The 16821-nt window shown below is 51.3% G+C and overlaps 1 protein-coding gene across 1 annotated transcript in view; it reads left to right on the forward strand.

The window, feature by feature from the left end:
* LOC309600793 (olfactory receptor 14C36-like) overlaps positions 1-7031 on the forward strand; it is a gene marked incomplete at both ends in the record, with an annotated part of 247700 nt that extends 240669 nt beyond the window's left edge. The window contains one exon of the mRNA XM_082333380.1: positions 6204-7031. Within this exon, the coding sequence (XP_082189506.1) occupies positions 6204-7031 (828 nt within the window). The remainder of the gene's footprint in view (positions 1-6203) is intronic.
* Positions 7032-16821: the final 9790 nt, after the last annotated feature.

A 16821-nucleotide genomic window follows, 5' to 3' on the forward strand; every position in this document is an offset into this window, starting at 1 on the left:
CACCACGTGTCACTGTTCTCAACCTGGACATCGAGCCATTGACCACTACCCTCTGGATGCGACCCTCCTGTCAATTCCTTATCCACCAAACATCTCACTCATCAAATCCATAGCCTTCCAATTTAGAGAGAAGGAGATTGTGGGGGACCGTGTCAAAAGCCTTAGAGAAGTCCAGATAGATGACATCCATAGCTTTTCCCTTGTCCACGGATGTAGTTCCTCCATCATAGAAGGCCACTAGGTTGGTCAGGCAGGACTTGCCCTGGGTGAAGCCATGCTGACTGTCCCGAATCACCTCCCTTTCCTCCATGTGCCTTAGCATAGCTTCTAGGAGGATCTGTTCCATGATCTTCCGAGGCACAGAGGTGAGGCTGACAGGTTGGTAGTTCCCAGGGTCCTCCTTTCTACCCTTTTTAAAAATGGCTGCAATAGTTCCCTTTTTCCAGTCCCCAGGGACTTCCCCTGACTGCCATGGCTTTTCAAATACCATGGAGAGTGGTTTAGCAACTACATCAGCCAATTCCCTCAGGACTCTGGGATGCAAGTTGGGCAGGAGTGTTGATCTGCTGGAGGGTAGGAAGGCTCTGCAGAGGGATCTGGCCAGGCTGGATCGATGGGCAGGGGCCAACTGTATGAGATTCAACAAGGCTCAGTGCCGGGTTCCTGCACTTGGGTCACAACAACACCATGCAACGCTATAGTCTTGGGGAAGAGTGGCTGGAGAGCTGCCTGGCGGAAAAGGATCTGGGGGTGTTGGTCGACAGCCGCCTGAACATGAGCCAGTTGTGTGCTCAGGTGGCCACGAAGGCCACTGGCACCCTGGCTTGTATCAGAAACAGTGTGGCCAGCAGGAATAGGGGAGTGATCGTACCCCTGTACTGGGCACTGATGAGGCCGTGCCTTGAATCCTGTGTTCAGTTTTGGGCCCCTCACTACAAGAAGGACATTGAGGTGCTGGAGCGTGTCCAAAGAAGAGTAATGAAGCTGGTGAAGGGTCTAGAGAACAAGTCTTATGAGGAGTGGCTGAGGGAACTGGTTTTGTTAAGTCTACAGAAAAGGAGGCTGAGAGGAGACCTTGTCGCTCTCTACAACTAACTAAAAGGAGGTTGCAGTGGGTTGGGGGTCAGTCTCTTTTCCCAAGTAACAAGTGATAGGATGAGAGGAAATGGCGTCAAGTTGTGCCAGGGGAGCTTTAGGTTGTATATTAGGAAAAATTTCTTCACCAAAAGGGTTGTGAAGCATTGGAACAGGCTGCCCAGGGAAGGGCATGTAGGCGTGGCACGTAGGGACATGGTTTAGTGATGGACATGGCAGTGTTAGGTTAACAGTTGGACTCATTGATCTTAAAGGCCTTTTCCAAGCTAAATGATTCTGTGATTCTATGATTCTCCTTTTTGCCCATCCCTCTGGCCTGTCAATGTCCTTTGGGATGGCAGCCTTGCCCTGCAGTGTCATGTCAGCTCTCCTCAATATGGTTTCATCTGCAAACGCTATGAAAAAGAGCTCTCTCATCTCCTCCGGGTCATTAAAAACATGTGAAACAGGGTAGGTGGTGGGACAGACTCTTGCAGGACCCTTCTAGCTAGATGCCTCCAGGCAGAGTACCACACATTGACCGCATCCCTCTGAGCCTGACCAGCCGTCTGGTTCTTTTCCCCTCTACTTATGCACCCATGCAGGCCATAATATCCTAACGTGGGCACAAGAATATTGTGAGGGATGATGCTGAACTCTTCACTGACTTGCAGGTTAAAAGGCAGCCACTCTTCTCCCGCTGTCCAGCAATCCTGCCCTTTCATCCCGGAAAGCAAAGAGGGTGGCAAGACACAAGCTACCCTGGGGAAAACCAGTCACCTTCTTTTTCAGACACCCAGAAATGGGGTCTGAATGGACACACTCAGACACACTCACACGCAGCCTTGAGTTTCCCTGCTCATCCCTTGGGTGTTTTTGAAAGGTGCATGCAATGGTTGGGTGCTGCCAGTCATCAGGGAGTGCCCCCAGTCTCCATGACCTTATAAAGATGATGGAGAGTGTCATCGCTGTGAGACTGGCTTGCCCTCTCAGCTCCCTGGGATGCCACCTCTCCTTTCCCGTAGACTGGCAAGGATTGCATTTGCTCAAGTGCCCCCTGACTTGATCCACATCCACCACTGCTTGATCTCCTCCAGAGCCCCGCCCTGAGTCACAGAGGCCTGAGAGACCTTGCTGGGGAAGACTGAAGCAAAGAGGATAACAGAGACTCTCATATTTACCTACACCTCCTCTTAGAAAACTCAGCAGTGGCCACACAGTATCTTTGTTTCTTCTTTAACAGTTCCAGAAGTAGTAAACACGCAGATGGTGCCCTTGAATTGCCTTTCAAGTTTAGATTGTGTTGCGATCTGGACTATTGCTGAGCTTGGAGGATGCTGTCCTTGAAGACCAGCCGTACTGAGCTTTGCCACCATGTCACAGCTCTGTCTCCCACAGTATCGGCTCCAGCTCGTCCTGTCTGTGCCCCTGTCTGAGGGCACTGGTGCACATTTGTGCTGAAGCACCGCAGCTCTGGCAGCAGCCAAGCTCCTACTTGCCATAAGGAAACCTGTTACCCAGTGTCCAGGACCCTGTATGTGCAAAGGCTTTGCTTCAGAGCAGAGACACGGCATGGACAGAAGAATTCTGAATGTCTTTCTGTTCCTAGGACCACAAACCCAGAATGAAATGCCTAAATTCACCCAACTGAAGACATTCCCCAGCTTGCAGAAATTAGATCCCTGCCTGTCACCTGCCAGGTGTCCTGTCTAATGATGGAAAACCAAAAGGTGATTCTCATGGCCAACTCTTTTCCCAAGAGGAGAAATGACACTGCTGGAAAGTAGTGTCTCTCCCCAGCTGAGGGAGGGAACATCAGTGATTCCTTCAGCCTGTTTCACAGCAGGTTCCCCTGGAGCCCCAGAGACATCTGGAGGGAGCCCAGAGAGGGCAGAGATAGTGTTGCCTTGGGCTGGGCCTCTGCTGCTGAGCTGGGCTGGGCTCCTGGGACAGAGGGAGCTCGTGGGAAGTGGGCAGCACTGCAGAGAGACAGCTCTGCCCAGGAGCAGCAGCTCTGCAAAGCGCAGCAGGGCTGAGGGCACTGCCTGCAGGCACGGAGGGGACATGAGTGAGGCAGAGACAAGTTAAAGGCAGGCATGAGTGGGAAGATGGCCGAGACCTCGCTGAGGGAGAGATCTTCAAAGCCCTCTACATGGTAAGTCTCTGGATGCAGGGCAACGTACCTTGTGTTCCTGGAGGGATGTCCAAAAACTGGCACATCCCACAGCCTATGGGATCTTTCAGGAGGACTCTCACAGTTTCTCTAGTGTAGAGGAGGAGGATGTGCTCCAGAGCAGGGCTTCCCTGCTGCACCATCAGAGGGACGGGGCATAGCTGCTGCCTTCTCCCAGGGACAGACGCAAGGTGTGAATCTCGGCGTGCAGCCAGGGATGCCCAAGTCTGTCCTGCAGAGCAGGGTCCCTGCACCCCAGGGGGCTGTGTGCCAGGGCAGGGACTCTGCTGCCTGCCAGGGTCAGCACTCAGCCTGCCTGGGGAGCTCCCCACGGCGTTGTGGGGAGAAGCTGTGCATGGAAGGAGTGACCCCTGGCCAGGCAGGGCTCTTCTGCTGTTGAGAGGGTGCTTGCATGGGACAACGCTGCTCCCAGATCCAGCTCATGCCCAGGTCATTTCCAAGGGGACTTTTCATGAGTACGGTCAGGGTTTCCTGCTTGAGTCTGTGCTTTCCTGAATCTATGCTTCCACTTTTCTCTGGCTTGGCTTGATGGGCATGGAAACTCAGCTGTGCAGGTTAGAGAAGGGGCTGAGACTCCTAAACCATCACCCTGGGGTCTACTAGGAAGCTCAGCAAGTACCTTCACCCCCCACCAGCCTAGAGCTAAAACTGGTATCACCTTTCCAGTTTCATCAGGGTTTGCGTGACCTGCTCGTTGGCCCCTGCGCACACACACGGAGGCTGCAGGGCAGAGCTGGGCACACAGGGGCTGGGATAGGGTCTGGGAGCACTGGTAGGGAAGAGATGTGGGGCCAGAGAAACAGATCCCAGCAGGGACAGCACAGGCAGTAGAGACATGGGCAGGGAGGGAGGGAAATGCTAAGGGAAACCCTGCTGCAGAGGAGATATGGGTGCCTGCCAGCCATGCCCTGCAGTACAGATGCCTTCCCTGAGCAACACCCTTCTTGTCTCCTCTCCCACCTAGCAAAGCCCTCAGCCAGCCCATGACGTCTAGGGTGTTAGTCACCTCCTCGTCCCTCTGCCAGCAGGAGAGATCAAGTGCATTTCCCACTGACCAGGGGCTGAAGGTTATCAGCATCTGGGAGGGTGTCGTGGTTTAACCCCAGCCAGCAACTAAGCACCACGCAGCCACTCTCTCACTCCCCACCAGTGGGATGGGGGAGAGCATCAGAAGGGTAAAAGGGAGAAAACTCGTGGGTTGAGATAAGAACAGTTTAATAATTGAAGTAAAATAAATTAGACCAGTTAAAATAGGCAAAGCAAAAACCGTGCACGCAAACACAGCAAAACAAAGAATTCATTCACTACTTCCCATTGGCAGGCAGGTGTTCAGCCATCTCCAGGAAAGCAGGGCTCCATCACGCATAGCGGTTACTCAGGAAGACAAACACCATCATGCCCAATGTCCCCCCTTCCTTCTTCTTCCCCCAGCTTATATACTGAGCATGACGTCATATGGTATGGAATAGCCCTTGGGCCAGTCTGGGTCAGCCCTCCACCCGGCTGTGCCCCCTCCCAGCTTCTTGTGCCCCCGGCAGAGCAGGGGAAGCTGAAAAGTCCTTGACCAGTGTGAGCGCCACTTAGCAACCATTTAGCAACAGCTTAGCACTACTTAGCAAGAACCAAAGCATCAGTGTATCATCGACATTGTTCTCATCCTAAACCCAAAACACAGCCCCATACCAGCTACCAAGAAGAAAATTAACTCTATCCCAGCTGAAACCAGGACAGAGGGGCTGTGCAGTGTTGGGTAAGGGAAAGGCTTTCTTGAGTGTCCCTCTGCCTCTCCCAGTGCCTCCCTCAGCTGCTCTTGGTGTTGATGTCAGGCTCTCTGAGAATAATAGTTTCAGCTGAGTCAGGCACGGATCTTGTGGGTCCTCCCATTCAGATGTGTTTAAGGCAATGAGGTGTCCAGCTTTCCTCTAACCTGTGAAGCTCTGGGCAATGCAGTCTGTGAGGCTAGGAAATGAGCTGATTTTCCCTTAATCAGATGCCATCATTAGCACACTTGGCTATCTCCTTGGGGTGTCCTTCCAAACTGTCAGATGCCTTCCAGGATGCACAATGAGCCATGTGTGTCTTTGGCTAGAAATGGGGTGCTAAGACCTTGGGAAACGGGAAGACATTTAGTGGTCTGCAGTGGACGCCTTTGCTCTCAGCACTGTCTGGTGACTTTTCAGGAAAACGTGGGAGTGTGATCACCCTCCATCTCAGAAAGCTGCAAGCACTGGGCAGCTGGGAACAACACGGAGGGACAGACCAGCTCCCCTCACTCTGCACTAAACCATAGGCAATCCTCTTGTCTTGTAGGACTCACTCTGTTCTCCCTGAGTGCAGCAGAAATGCTGAGGGTTTCTGACACGCAAACACACTCCCCAGGGGAGAGTGAGGGGAGATGTAAAAATAACCTCTCAAACTGCCTTCTGCCATCCCCGTTGCTTAGCGCTGGCAGTGCAGATGCAGACAAGCTCTTCTGTTTTGGGAGCAGTTTCATCTGATAAAGTCAAAAACTAGCACTGGCTCCTGCCCCCCCCGTTCCCATGAACTCACTGCTGTAGAGCAGGGCTGACTCCTCAGCCATCAGCGGGCACAGCACGCGCTCCTCACCACACACTGAACCAGCACCAACCAGAGTTCCAGCCACAGAGCTGAAGGAAGGTCTCCTAGAAAGGCAAAAGGGTGGGTGTGTGCAGCAGGGGAGGGTTTATGGGAAATGGCTTTGATTTTGCTCAGAGAAGTCTCCCGTATCGTCTCACCACCTTTTCCTCCTTAGACAGTGCCGCATGCCCAGAGGAAGCAAATGTCCAAAGCCAGCTCCATTGCCGAGTTCCTCCTGGTATTCGCACACACACGGGAGCTGCAGCTCGGGCACTTCTGGCTCTTCCTGGCCATCTACCTGGCTGTCCTCCTGGGCAGTGGCTTCATCATCACCACCGTAGCCTGCGGCCACCACCTCCACACCCCCATGTACTTCTTTCTCCTCAACCTCTCCCTGCTCGACCTGGGCTCCATTTCCACCACTGTCCCCAAAGCCATGGCCAATTCCCTCTGGGACACCACGGCCATCTCCTATCAGGGATGTGCTGCCCAGGTCTTTCTGTTTGTCTTTTTCATGGCAGCAGAGTTTTGTCTCCTCACCATCATGTCCTATGACCGCTACGTTGCCATCTGCAAACCCCTGCACTACAGGACCCTCCTGGGCAGCAGAGCTTGTGTCCACATGGCAGCAGCTGCCTGGGGCAGTGGTTTCCTCCATGCCGTGCTGCACACCACCAATACGTTTTCAATACCTCTCTGCCAAGGCAATGCCATAAACCAGTTCTTCTGTGAAATCCCCCACATCCTCAAGCTCTCCTGCTCCGACTCCTACCTCAGGGAAGTTGGGCTTATTGTGGTTAGTCTCTTAGCATCATATGTTTTTTTTGTTTTTATCCTGCTGTCCTATGTGCAGATCTTCAGGGCCGTGCTGAGGATCCCCTCTGAGCAGGGACGGCACAAGGCCTTTTCCACGTGCCTCCCTCACCTGGCAGTGGTCTCCCTGTTTATCAGCACTGCCATGTTTGCCTACCCGAAGCCCCCCTCCATCTCCTCCCCATCCCTGGATCTGGTGGTGGCAGTGCTGTACTCAGTGGTGCCTCCAGCAGTGAATCCCCTCATCTACAGCATGAGGAACCAGGAGCTCAAGGATGCAGTGTGGAAACTGATGACTGGATGTTTTTCTGAAGCAATAAACTGTCCATCTTCTTATGCATATCACTCATAGTGTAGCTCATTACAGGCTCAGCCTGTCTTCTGGAGGTTTTGGTGGTGGTGGTGGAGGGTTTTTTGCTCTGTTTTACATGTGATAATGTTGTGCAGAAATTAATGTCATTCTTCATACCATTTCTAATTCCTTATCTACCTTTCTAGTGTTACCCAGAGACTTTTGAAAAGACTGTTGAAAAAAGAGCCATGTTCTTTGTGCAATAAAAAAAAAAAAAAAAGCCTGCAGCAACTTCTTTATCTGAGATCCTTTTTCTGAGACGTCTTCTGGTGCTGCAGTGGCAGTGCCTCTGTGCAGAGGTGGAGGGGAAAAGAGTGCTGGCACAGCAGCACTGCCAGGGAGCACCAGTGCTTGGTCTTTCTGGAGCCGTTCTCTTTTAAATTCCACACTCTCTTTCTGAGCCCCTGCGTTGCTGTAAGGAAGGATTGCTCTTGCAGCTTGGTCACAGGCCTTTTGTGTGGCAGTCCTGTGATTGCACGCAGTGACAGGCAATGGGCACTTCTTTGGCAGAGCTGACCTCCATAATCGAGCTTCCACCATACAAGGGGTTCTCCTGATGGCAGTGCCTGAAAGCTCAGGTTTTCTCCAAAGTTTCTCTCAAGAACAAGCTCAGGAAAGTGCCCTCAAGAGGAATACACGATTGAACAGCTAAATGGTTTGAGTATTCAGGGTGGGAGCATGTGGCAGTGTCCTTGCACATGCAGACCTCCTGGGGAGATAGGAAGGACCAGCAGAGCAGGCTCTGGTCTGTGCCCGTGTTCACTGGACACCCCAGGGAAGCTGCCCCAAGGCAACCGCCACAGACCAGCCAATAACAATCACCATTTCCAGCACTGCACTCCCACCCCTGCTCATACAGGTTGTTTATCCCTCCACAGTGGGACACCGAATGACTAGTTTGGAAGTCCATGTTTGTGTTGTACAGATGTAAGATCATGGAGCAGATCCTCCTGGAAGACATGTCAAAGCATATGGAAGAGAGGGAGGTGATTAGAGACAGGCAACATGGCTTCACAAAGGGCAAATTGAGCCTGACTAATCTCGTGTCCTTCTGCCATGGAGTAACTGCCTCAGTGGAGAAGGGAAGAGCTATGGATGTCATCTACCTAGACTTCTCTAGGTCCTTTCGTATGGTCCCCCACAACATTCTTGCTGCTGAATTGGAGAGGTATGGGTTTGACGGACGGACTGATGGATGGACTTCCTGGACAAGGAAATGGCTAGATGACCGCATGCAAATAGTTACAGTCAATGGCTCAATGCCCAAATGGAAACCAATAACACAGGGTGTCCCTCAAGGGTCCGTACTGGGACCAGTACTATTTAATATCAGTGACAATGAGGCGGGATTGAGTGCACCCTCAGCAAGTTTGCAGAGGACACCAAGCTGAGTGGGACAGCTGATTCACTTGAGGGGAGGGATGCCATCCAGAGGGACCTGGACAGGCTTGAGTAGGAGGTCCGTGCAAACCTCATGAAGTTCAACAAGGCCAAGTGCAAGCCCATTCACCTGGGTCGGGGCAATCCCCACTGTCAGTAAAGACTGGGAGGTGAATGGATTGAGAGCAGCCCTGCAGAGAAAGACTTCGGGATATTGGTGGGTGAAAAGTTGGACATGGGCCAGTAATGCGCTCTTGCAGCCCAGAAACCCAGCCGTATGCTGGGCAGCCTAAATAAAAGCATGGCCAACAGGTTGAGGGAGGTGATTCTCCCCCTCTAGTCTTGTGAGACCCCACCTGGAGCACTGCGTCCAGCTCTTAGTTCCCCAGTACAAGAAAGACATGGACCTGTTGGAGCAAGTCCAGAGGAGAGCCACGAAAATGATCTGAGGGCTGAAACACTTCTCCTATGAAGAGAAGCTGAGAGAGTTGGTGTTGTTCAGCCTGGAGAAGGGTCTGGCAAGACCTTCTTGTGTCCTTTCAGTATATTAAAAGGGCTTATAGGAAAGATGGAGAGAGAATTTTTATGAAGGCCTGTAGTGACAGGCCAAGGGGCAATGGTTTTAAACTGAAGGAGGTTAGGTTTAGATTGGACATAGGGAAGAAATTTTTTTATGAGGGTGGTGAGACAAGGTGACCTGCTTAGTGGATGAGGGGAAGGCTGTGGACATTGTCTACTTGGACGTTAGTAAGGCCTTTGACACTGTTTCCCACAGCATTCTCCTGGAGAAGCTGGCTGCTCACGGCTTGGATGAGTGCACTCTGCACTGGGTTAAAAACTGGCTGGACGGCCGAGCCCAGAGAGTGGTGGTGAATGGAGTCAAATCCAGTTGGCGGCCGGTCACGAGTGGTGTTCCGCAGGGCTCAGTGTTGGGGCCCATCCCGTGCAATATCTTCATCGATGATGTGGATGAGGGGATTGGGTGCACCCTCAGTAAGTTTACAGATGTCACCAAGTTGGGCAGGAGTGTTGATCTGCTGGAGGGTAGGAAGGGACTACAAAGGGATCTGGACAGCCTGGATCATTGGGCTGGGGCCAACTGTATGAGATTAAACAAGGCTCAGTGCCGGGTTCCTGCACTTGGGTCACAACAACCCCATGTATTGCTACAGGCTTGTGGAGGAGTGGCTGGAGAGCTGCCTGGCAGAAAAGGACCTGGGGGTGTTGGTTGACAGCCGGCTGAACATGAGCCAGCAGTGTGCCCAGGTGGCCAAGAAGGCCACTAGCACCCTGGCTTGTATCAGGAATAGTGTGGCCAGCAGGACCAGGGAGGTGATAGTGCCCCTGTACTCGGCACTGGTGAGGCCGCACCTCAAGTACTCTGTTCAGTGTTGGGCCCCTCACTCCAAGAAGGACATCAAGGTACTAGAGCTTGTCCAAAGAACGGCAACGAAGTTGGTGTTGTCTAGAGCACAAGTCTTATGAGGAGCGGCTGAGGGAGCTGGGGTTGTTTAGCCTGGAGAAGAGGAGGCTGAGGGGAGACCTTATTGCTCTCTACAACTACCTGAAAGGAGGCTGTAGCGAGGTGGGGGTCAGTCTCTTCTCCCCAGTAACAAGCGATAGGACAAGAGGAAAGAGCCTCAAGCTGCACCAGGGGAAGTTTAGGTTGGATATTAGGAAAAACTTCTTCACCGAAAGGGTAGACAGGCATTGGAACAGGCTGCCCAGGGAAGTGGTTGAGTCTCCATCTCTGGAGGTATTTAAAAGACGGGTAGACGTGGTGCTTGAGCATATCGTTTAGTGGTGGACTTGGCAGTGCTAGGTTAACGGTTGGACTCGATGATCTTCAGGGTCTTTTCCAACCTTAACAATTCTATGATTCTATCCTTCTATGATTCTATGACAGTGAAAGAGGTTTCCTAAAGAAGTTGTGGCTGCCGCATCCCTGGAAGTGTGCAAAGTCAGGCTGGATGAGGCTTTGAGCTCTCTGATCTAGTGGAAGATGTCTCTGTCCATGGAAGTCTGTTTGGACCAGATGATCTTTAAAGGTGCCTTCTAAGCCAAACTGTTCTTTGATTCTATGGGATGAGACTAAAGACATGGGGTGTGTGTGGTGAGATGAACCTGAGCGAGCACAAATGCCATCAGCTATTGGGGTTGCTGTGGAGGCTTGTGGGAAAGACAGTGTCTTGAGGTCACTTCACATTGAGAGGAATGTCCCCTGGGAAACCACCTGAATGCAGCAGTGGGATGTGCTGCCTTGACCCGAGGTTCCTGTGTCCATTCCTCATGCCTTGGGGCATCTCAAAGGAGTGCAAAGCAAGCTGATACACTGCAGCGCTTAGGTGCTTCCCAGCCTCTGGGAATGGCAACAGGAGGCCAGGGAGGCACTACCACTGTTGCAATTCACTGCCTCTACATCTGCAAAGGAAGGGCTCCTGTCTCTGAACACCCATGTGTGTATGAGGAGTGCACGAGGCCAGCTCAGATGTGGACACCTGACAGACCCCTGAACTTCCTGTGTGTTACTCCAGGAACAACTCCCACTGTCCCAGTGAGATTCATCTCACCTGCCTCGGATAGGTTCATTGCAGATGTTCCTGGTCTTCTACATTACCCTCCCTGGCCTTTCTGGCCTGTGCCTTCAAATACACAGTATGAAAGAAGCTCGCCTGTGGAGTATCTCACCTGTGCAGTCAGAAGTATTCCTGCTAGCATGAGCAGCGTTGCCATCTAGACAGTGGCATTTCTCACCTTTCAGAAGGCACAGAGCACATCTGGGGAGTACGAATACACTCAGAGGCACACACGCCTTCATGTTTCACCTCTCTGGACTTCCTTCACAATTCCTTTAAGCAACTGGCATAGAAAAAGAAATGTTCTTCCTCCTAGGTGTCCTGCCAGGAGAGAGGGGACAGGAAGGACATAAAACCTTCAATGGAGAAAGGGGAAGGGGACAATCAAAGCTCATCAACGGAGTTACCTGTACTGCGAATAGGGAATGTCCCCAAGCCTTAGAGAAATCCTCCTCTCTCTCATGACCTGCCCTGTGACTGGTGTTGGGAACACCCTCAGCATTGTGCTGCTGGTGGACAACTTGAAGACTTGCTATAGCTCCACCACCACGCCCCTGACCTGACCACGCTGCTGACCAGACTGGACACACCACCATCTCTGCTGACAGCGGTGTTAGTAGTACTTGCTGCACCTTTTGCATGTACTGAGTGTTTCCTGCTGGTGGCCACATCCTACGACCAGTACTGGGCCATGTGCCACCTGCTTCTCTCTGCAAGACTCATGACCTGGAAGGTCTGCTTTGGGAAGGCAGCTACACCTTGGCTAGGGGGGATTTCTCTCATCTGCAACAGTCACTTCATTCTTGTCCCAGATACAGGTCTGTGGCCCCAGTGCAGTGCGCCACTTCTGTGATTTCACTGGAGCTCTCCTGCAGTGACACCATGACACTTTTGCTCTTTGCTCTCATAACCTGCTGTCCCGATCCAATGTCGGGAGAGGTTTCGATACGATCCCAAGGACGAGATTAAGACGCTGGAATTGGTCAGATGTCGTACAACCTTTTACTTTTATTTGAGGGGAGAAGAGAATGGAGGGAGGAGGGAGGGCAAGGGAGGAGAGGAAAATAGGGGAGAGAGAGAGAAAGAGAAGGAGGAGTTTGTCACCACCACTTCGAGTCCAATGATCTTCCGCTGGATCTTCGGTGGCCTCAGGCTTCGTCGGGGACCGAAGCGGGGGGGGGGGGGGGGGGTGGGGGGTGAGCCTTGAGGGTGCAGGAACGGAAGGAGTGGTCTCGCGCATGCCGCTGCCGCCCCCGCCAAGGGGCACGTGTGATCCTTATGTAGGGGCTCTCACGCATGCGCGGATCACAAATGTGTACGTGCGGTTCGCCACGGACGTGCTGCCCCCGCCTCTGCTCTTTTCGCGCCTTTAGTCCCTGCCTCGGCTCTTTTCATGCCTTTAGTCCCTGCGCAGGCGCACGAGGTTGTTTTTCTCAAAACTGTGGAGAAGAGGGTTTTCTCGAAGCACGACGCTGGATGGCGCTACAGCGGCAATGTCGAGACAAAACCACATTTGGTACCGGTTCTCTGCACCACCCCGTGGCTTGACATTGCAGCTTGGTGGCATAAGACAGAGAGAGAAAGAGAAAGCAAAGGAGAAAGAAAGAAACGCAGAGTTGAGAGAGTTGAGGATAAGGATGGAGGAAAATTGTGGGAAGGAAAAAGGGAATAACATTGTTTCGGGTGAAGGAATGTCTTGATACACGTTAACTGAGGTACTGCTCAATGCAAGCTCATTCTCGAACGACTTCAACAATTCTTCAGCTTTGAAGGGTAAACATTGGAAATAGGGTTAACAATAACTGGCAATATGCAATTTCTTCCTTCAGAAGGAAGTGGGAACGGGTTTAAATGATGGGTACTGAGGCTGGTTGTGGCTGATGGATGGTACAGATCTTTGTTACACCATCAGGTGGAGCATTAGGAACAAATTGCATATTTGACACAACGTGTTGAATTAATTGACTAAAACATGGAATTATACAGAGTAGGAACAGTAAGGTGGCAGTTGCACATAGCAAATACAATATTAATTGTTTGACCCATGGTGCCCCTGGTAACCAGGACCACAAATCACCGTTCCAACCGCTCCAGGTTTGAACAGGGACGTGGGCTATTTTCCTGATATCTTGGGTCAATTGGAGAACCACTTCTCCCACATCATCTATTTCTAGGCAGCAGTTAGAGATATTTAATTTTCCACACACCTCTCCCTCCTCGGCCAACAAACAATCTAAAACCATACGGTGTTGAAGGATTGCTGCGCGCACCCGTTGAGACCGTTGAGTTAATAGGTATGGCATCAGATCAGCGGCCCTGTTGGTGATAATTTCTAGGGCCGCTTGTAGTCCGATTATTCGATTTAGATTATAGATTGGTTCTCTTGCCCCTGCAAGGGGCTCATTCCAATTCCAGGTTGCTGGCCCATAATGTTCAATTATTCGCTCAGGGGGCCATTCGTCATTTCCCCATTTTTGTGTCCCACCTAAATTTACCTTGGTAGACCGTGTCTTACGGGCAATACTTCTATCCCGGAGGTTATCATACACTTTTAGGCCTAGTTGGGGTCCACCAGTTTCCGGCAAGAGAAAAAACAGGAGCCTTATGATCCCTATATAACAAACTCCCGACCACCCCGCGGGTAAGAATTTATACGCCGTATTCCCACAGATCCAATAATGCCCTTTTCTGGCTTTATTTCCCTGAGCGAATGGCCCATCTTTCCCTGGTGGAAATTGAAAATAAGTTGTGTCTTTGTCACCCAGAGGGCTGAAAAAGGTGGTTGCCCCATCCCTTATTCGGCCGGTACAATACCAAGCCCCATGAGTAGTGAACATTCAATATTTACTTTTTGCAAAGAAAACTAAACAATTACGTTTTCTAAGCAAGTACAACATTTCATGTTACTTGGCTATTAAATTTTCCCATATATATGACTATTTAATGATGAAAATAGAGGAAGATCAAAAAAAGTAAGAATTATATATACGGTAAATCATAGGTTGAAATCCTTGAGATGTCCAACATAAACAGGTATCATTGGAAAGTTATTGTGTATTTTTTCTTAAATAAGCACACATACATATACGTGCTTAGACATGCACCAGACAATTAGATGTCTTTGTACTATTGCATAAAGACTGTAGTGCACTGAAACATCTAACATTTAGCCTGTTTGCCATAAATATTAAATCTTGAATTATTCATAGAGCTGCAATTAAGTACAAACATGTATGCACGCATATGGACCACCAATTATAAAAACTGATATACACAGTGGTATATTCTAATGGGTTGGTGTCCCTGAGTTAAAATGATCCAAAGTAGCAGGTGCATCGTGGTCATATCACTGCCCTTAAAAAACAAATAGGAACAAAACTCGCTCCTTGGGTTAGAAGGAGGGAATAATCCATTTGGTGTGGATTTTGTGGGTTGTCCCGCTGGTATCTTTTGCTTTCCATGTGTATTTGTTTAGTGGGGGTATCTAATATGAGAGGCACAGCTCCCACGGTGGGAAGCTCGACCAGAACCGGCTGGCTGGGGGAGTAAGATGATGCACCAGGGCAATTGGGGTTTCAAGAGACAGGTACCATGGTTGGCGCCTGTGGACAAAATGCCGCAATTTTCGGGCACCCGTTTGTACCCCAGTGATTATTGACATTGGCCACTGCCTCCCCCACCCGCTCGGCCCATCCCAGTTGGTGGGGTTTAGTAGATCTCCCTTATTATTACAGGTGAGTTATCTGATAAACACCCACCCTCCGTCTCCCTCCTCACCCTGAGGGGGCGGAGGTTTTAGTTTCCCACCACTCTTTTCATCCTTCTTAAACCCTTCCTCCGTGTCCAATGCTGGCACAGAACGCAGGTTCAGTTTGGGAGGGGGTCCTTGCCTGGACCACCTCCGCACCAGGAGATTCAACTTTTTGGTGGGGAGCCCATCCATCAAGTCTCGGGGCACCCCCTTTTTGCAGTCCCATTTGCCACAATCCTTGTCGGAATGGGGGTTTCTCCCTTTGTGTTAGGTCGGGGCTTCCCCCCGAAAAAGCCAGGGATTTATTTGCTGGCCTCGCTGCCCGCACAGCCCTAGTTTCCACCTTTTGGTAAGTCCTGCCTACTGGCCCGTATTTCCTCCCATAGTTTATTAGTTCCTGAGCTATCTCCCCCCAGGTCCACACCTTCCTCCCCCACTGCCGCTGTTCGGGGGTTACCATTCCCTCCAGGGCAGCTGCGATTCACTCCTTGCGAGGCACATTTTGAATTCTCCCCTGTAATTGGATCCCGATAGGTTTTAACGAGTCGGGGAGTCCTCTTATTAGCGGCGTCAGCTGCTCGGCGTCTACCGGTAACAACATCGGAGAGCTTAGATTTGGTTTAAGTTCCCGGTCCTACATCATTTGCAGGCATGCTGCATACGTTTTCTAATAGTTGATCGATGGAACCAGTTATAGCCAGGGGATCCCCCCTCTCTAATGGGTTCAGCCCCCCCGCCCAATATGCTGCCCTCTGGGTCAGAGACCATGGGGCCCGGCGATTGCCTGTTGTGAGGAAGACACCCGGGCCCCAATACCCCTCTGCTTCCTTTTCCGATAGCATGATCCCGTCCCCCCCCGACAGGGATATCCTCCACACAGATTCGGTTTCGGACTCCCTTGCCGTCCTAGCAAAATCCTTTCGGAGTTTAGCCAATTCGGTGGCGGTAAAAGGGATTTCTTTGGTTACAACTTGGGGACGGTTGTCGCTATCGTCCTCATATATGTATTCTGTCTTTACTAGCAGGCACATATCGGGGGGGTTATCCACAGTCCCTCTTAATTGCTTTAAATCTTTCCGGAAATAGATTTGGCATACCCCTTTCTCTTCCAACATTACCTCTGCCTCAGCGAGGGTGTCTGCCTCCCTCAGGAGCTGAACCCTCAGCTCCTCCTTCAAAATCATATTTTGGCGCTTCTCCTCCTCTAGCGCCCGTTTGGTCTCTACTAGTTGCTCTCGCAGCGGCGCTATCGCTGCTTGCAATGAAGCGGCCACAGCCTCTGATTGGCAGGGTGCTCGTTTCTTGTCCTCCACTGCCACTGCCAGACATGCTCCTAACACAGCACAAACAATGGCTTTCCCTTTCCCCTTCTTCACTCTAGCTTCTTTATGCAAAACCGCTATTTGGTCCATAACACTTTGCAGTTGGAACCAGTGGTCCCGTGCCCAATCTTGTCCTGGGGCACATGTGCTCCTTATGTAGGGGCTCTCACGCATGCGCGGATCACAAATGTGTACATGCGGTTCGCCACGGACGTGCTACCCCGCCTCTGCTCTTTTCGCACCTTTAGTCCCTGCCTCGGCTCTTTTCGCGCCTTTAGTCCCTGCGCAGGCGCACGAGGTTGTTTTTCTCAAAACTGTGGAGAAGAGGGTTTTCTCGAAGCGCGACGCTGGATGGCGCTACAGTGGCAATGTCGAGACAAAATCACATTTGGTACCAGTTCTCTACACCCCCACAATCTCCTTCTCTCTAAATTGGAAGGATATGGATTTGATGGGCAGACCATTGAGTGGACAGCAAACTGGCTGGGTGGTCGCATCCAGAGGGTAGTGGTCAATGGCTCGATGTCCAGATGGAGATCAGTGACGAGTGGTGTCCCCCAGGGGTCCGTACTGGGGCCAGTGCTGTTCAATATCTTCAGCAATGACACAGAGACCGGGATCGAGTGCACCCTCAGGAAGTTTGCAGATGACACCAAGCTGAGTGGTGCAGTTGACACGCCTCAGGGACGGAATGCATCCAGAGGGACCTGGACAGGCTGGAGAGGTGGGCCTGTGTGAACCTCATGAGGTTCAACAAGGCC

This window comes from Platalea leucorodia (assembly GCF_965183815.1).
Source record: "Platalea leucorodia genome assembly, chromosome: 25".
Lineage (NCBI taxonomy): Eukaryota > Metazoa > Chordata > Aves > Pelecaniformes > Threskiornithidae > Platalea > Platalea leucorodia.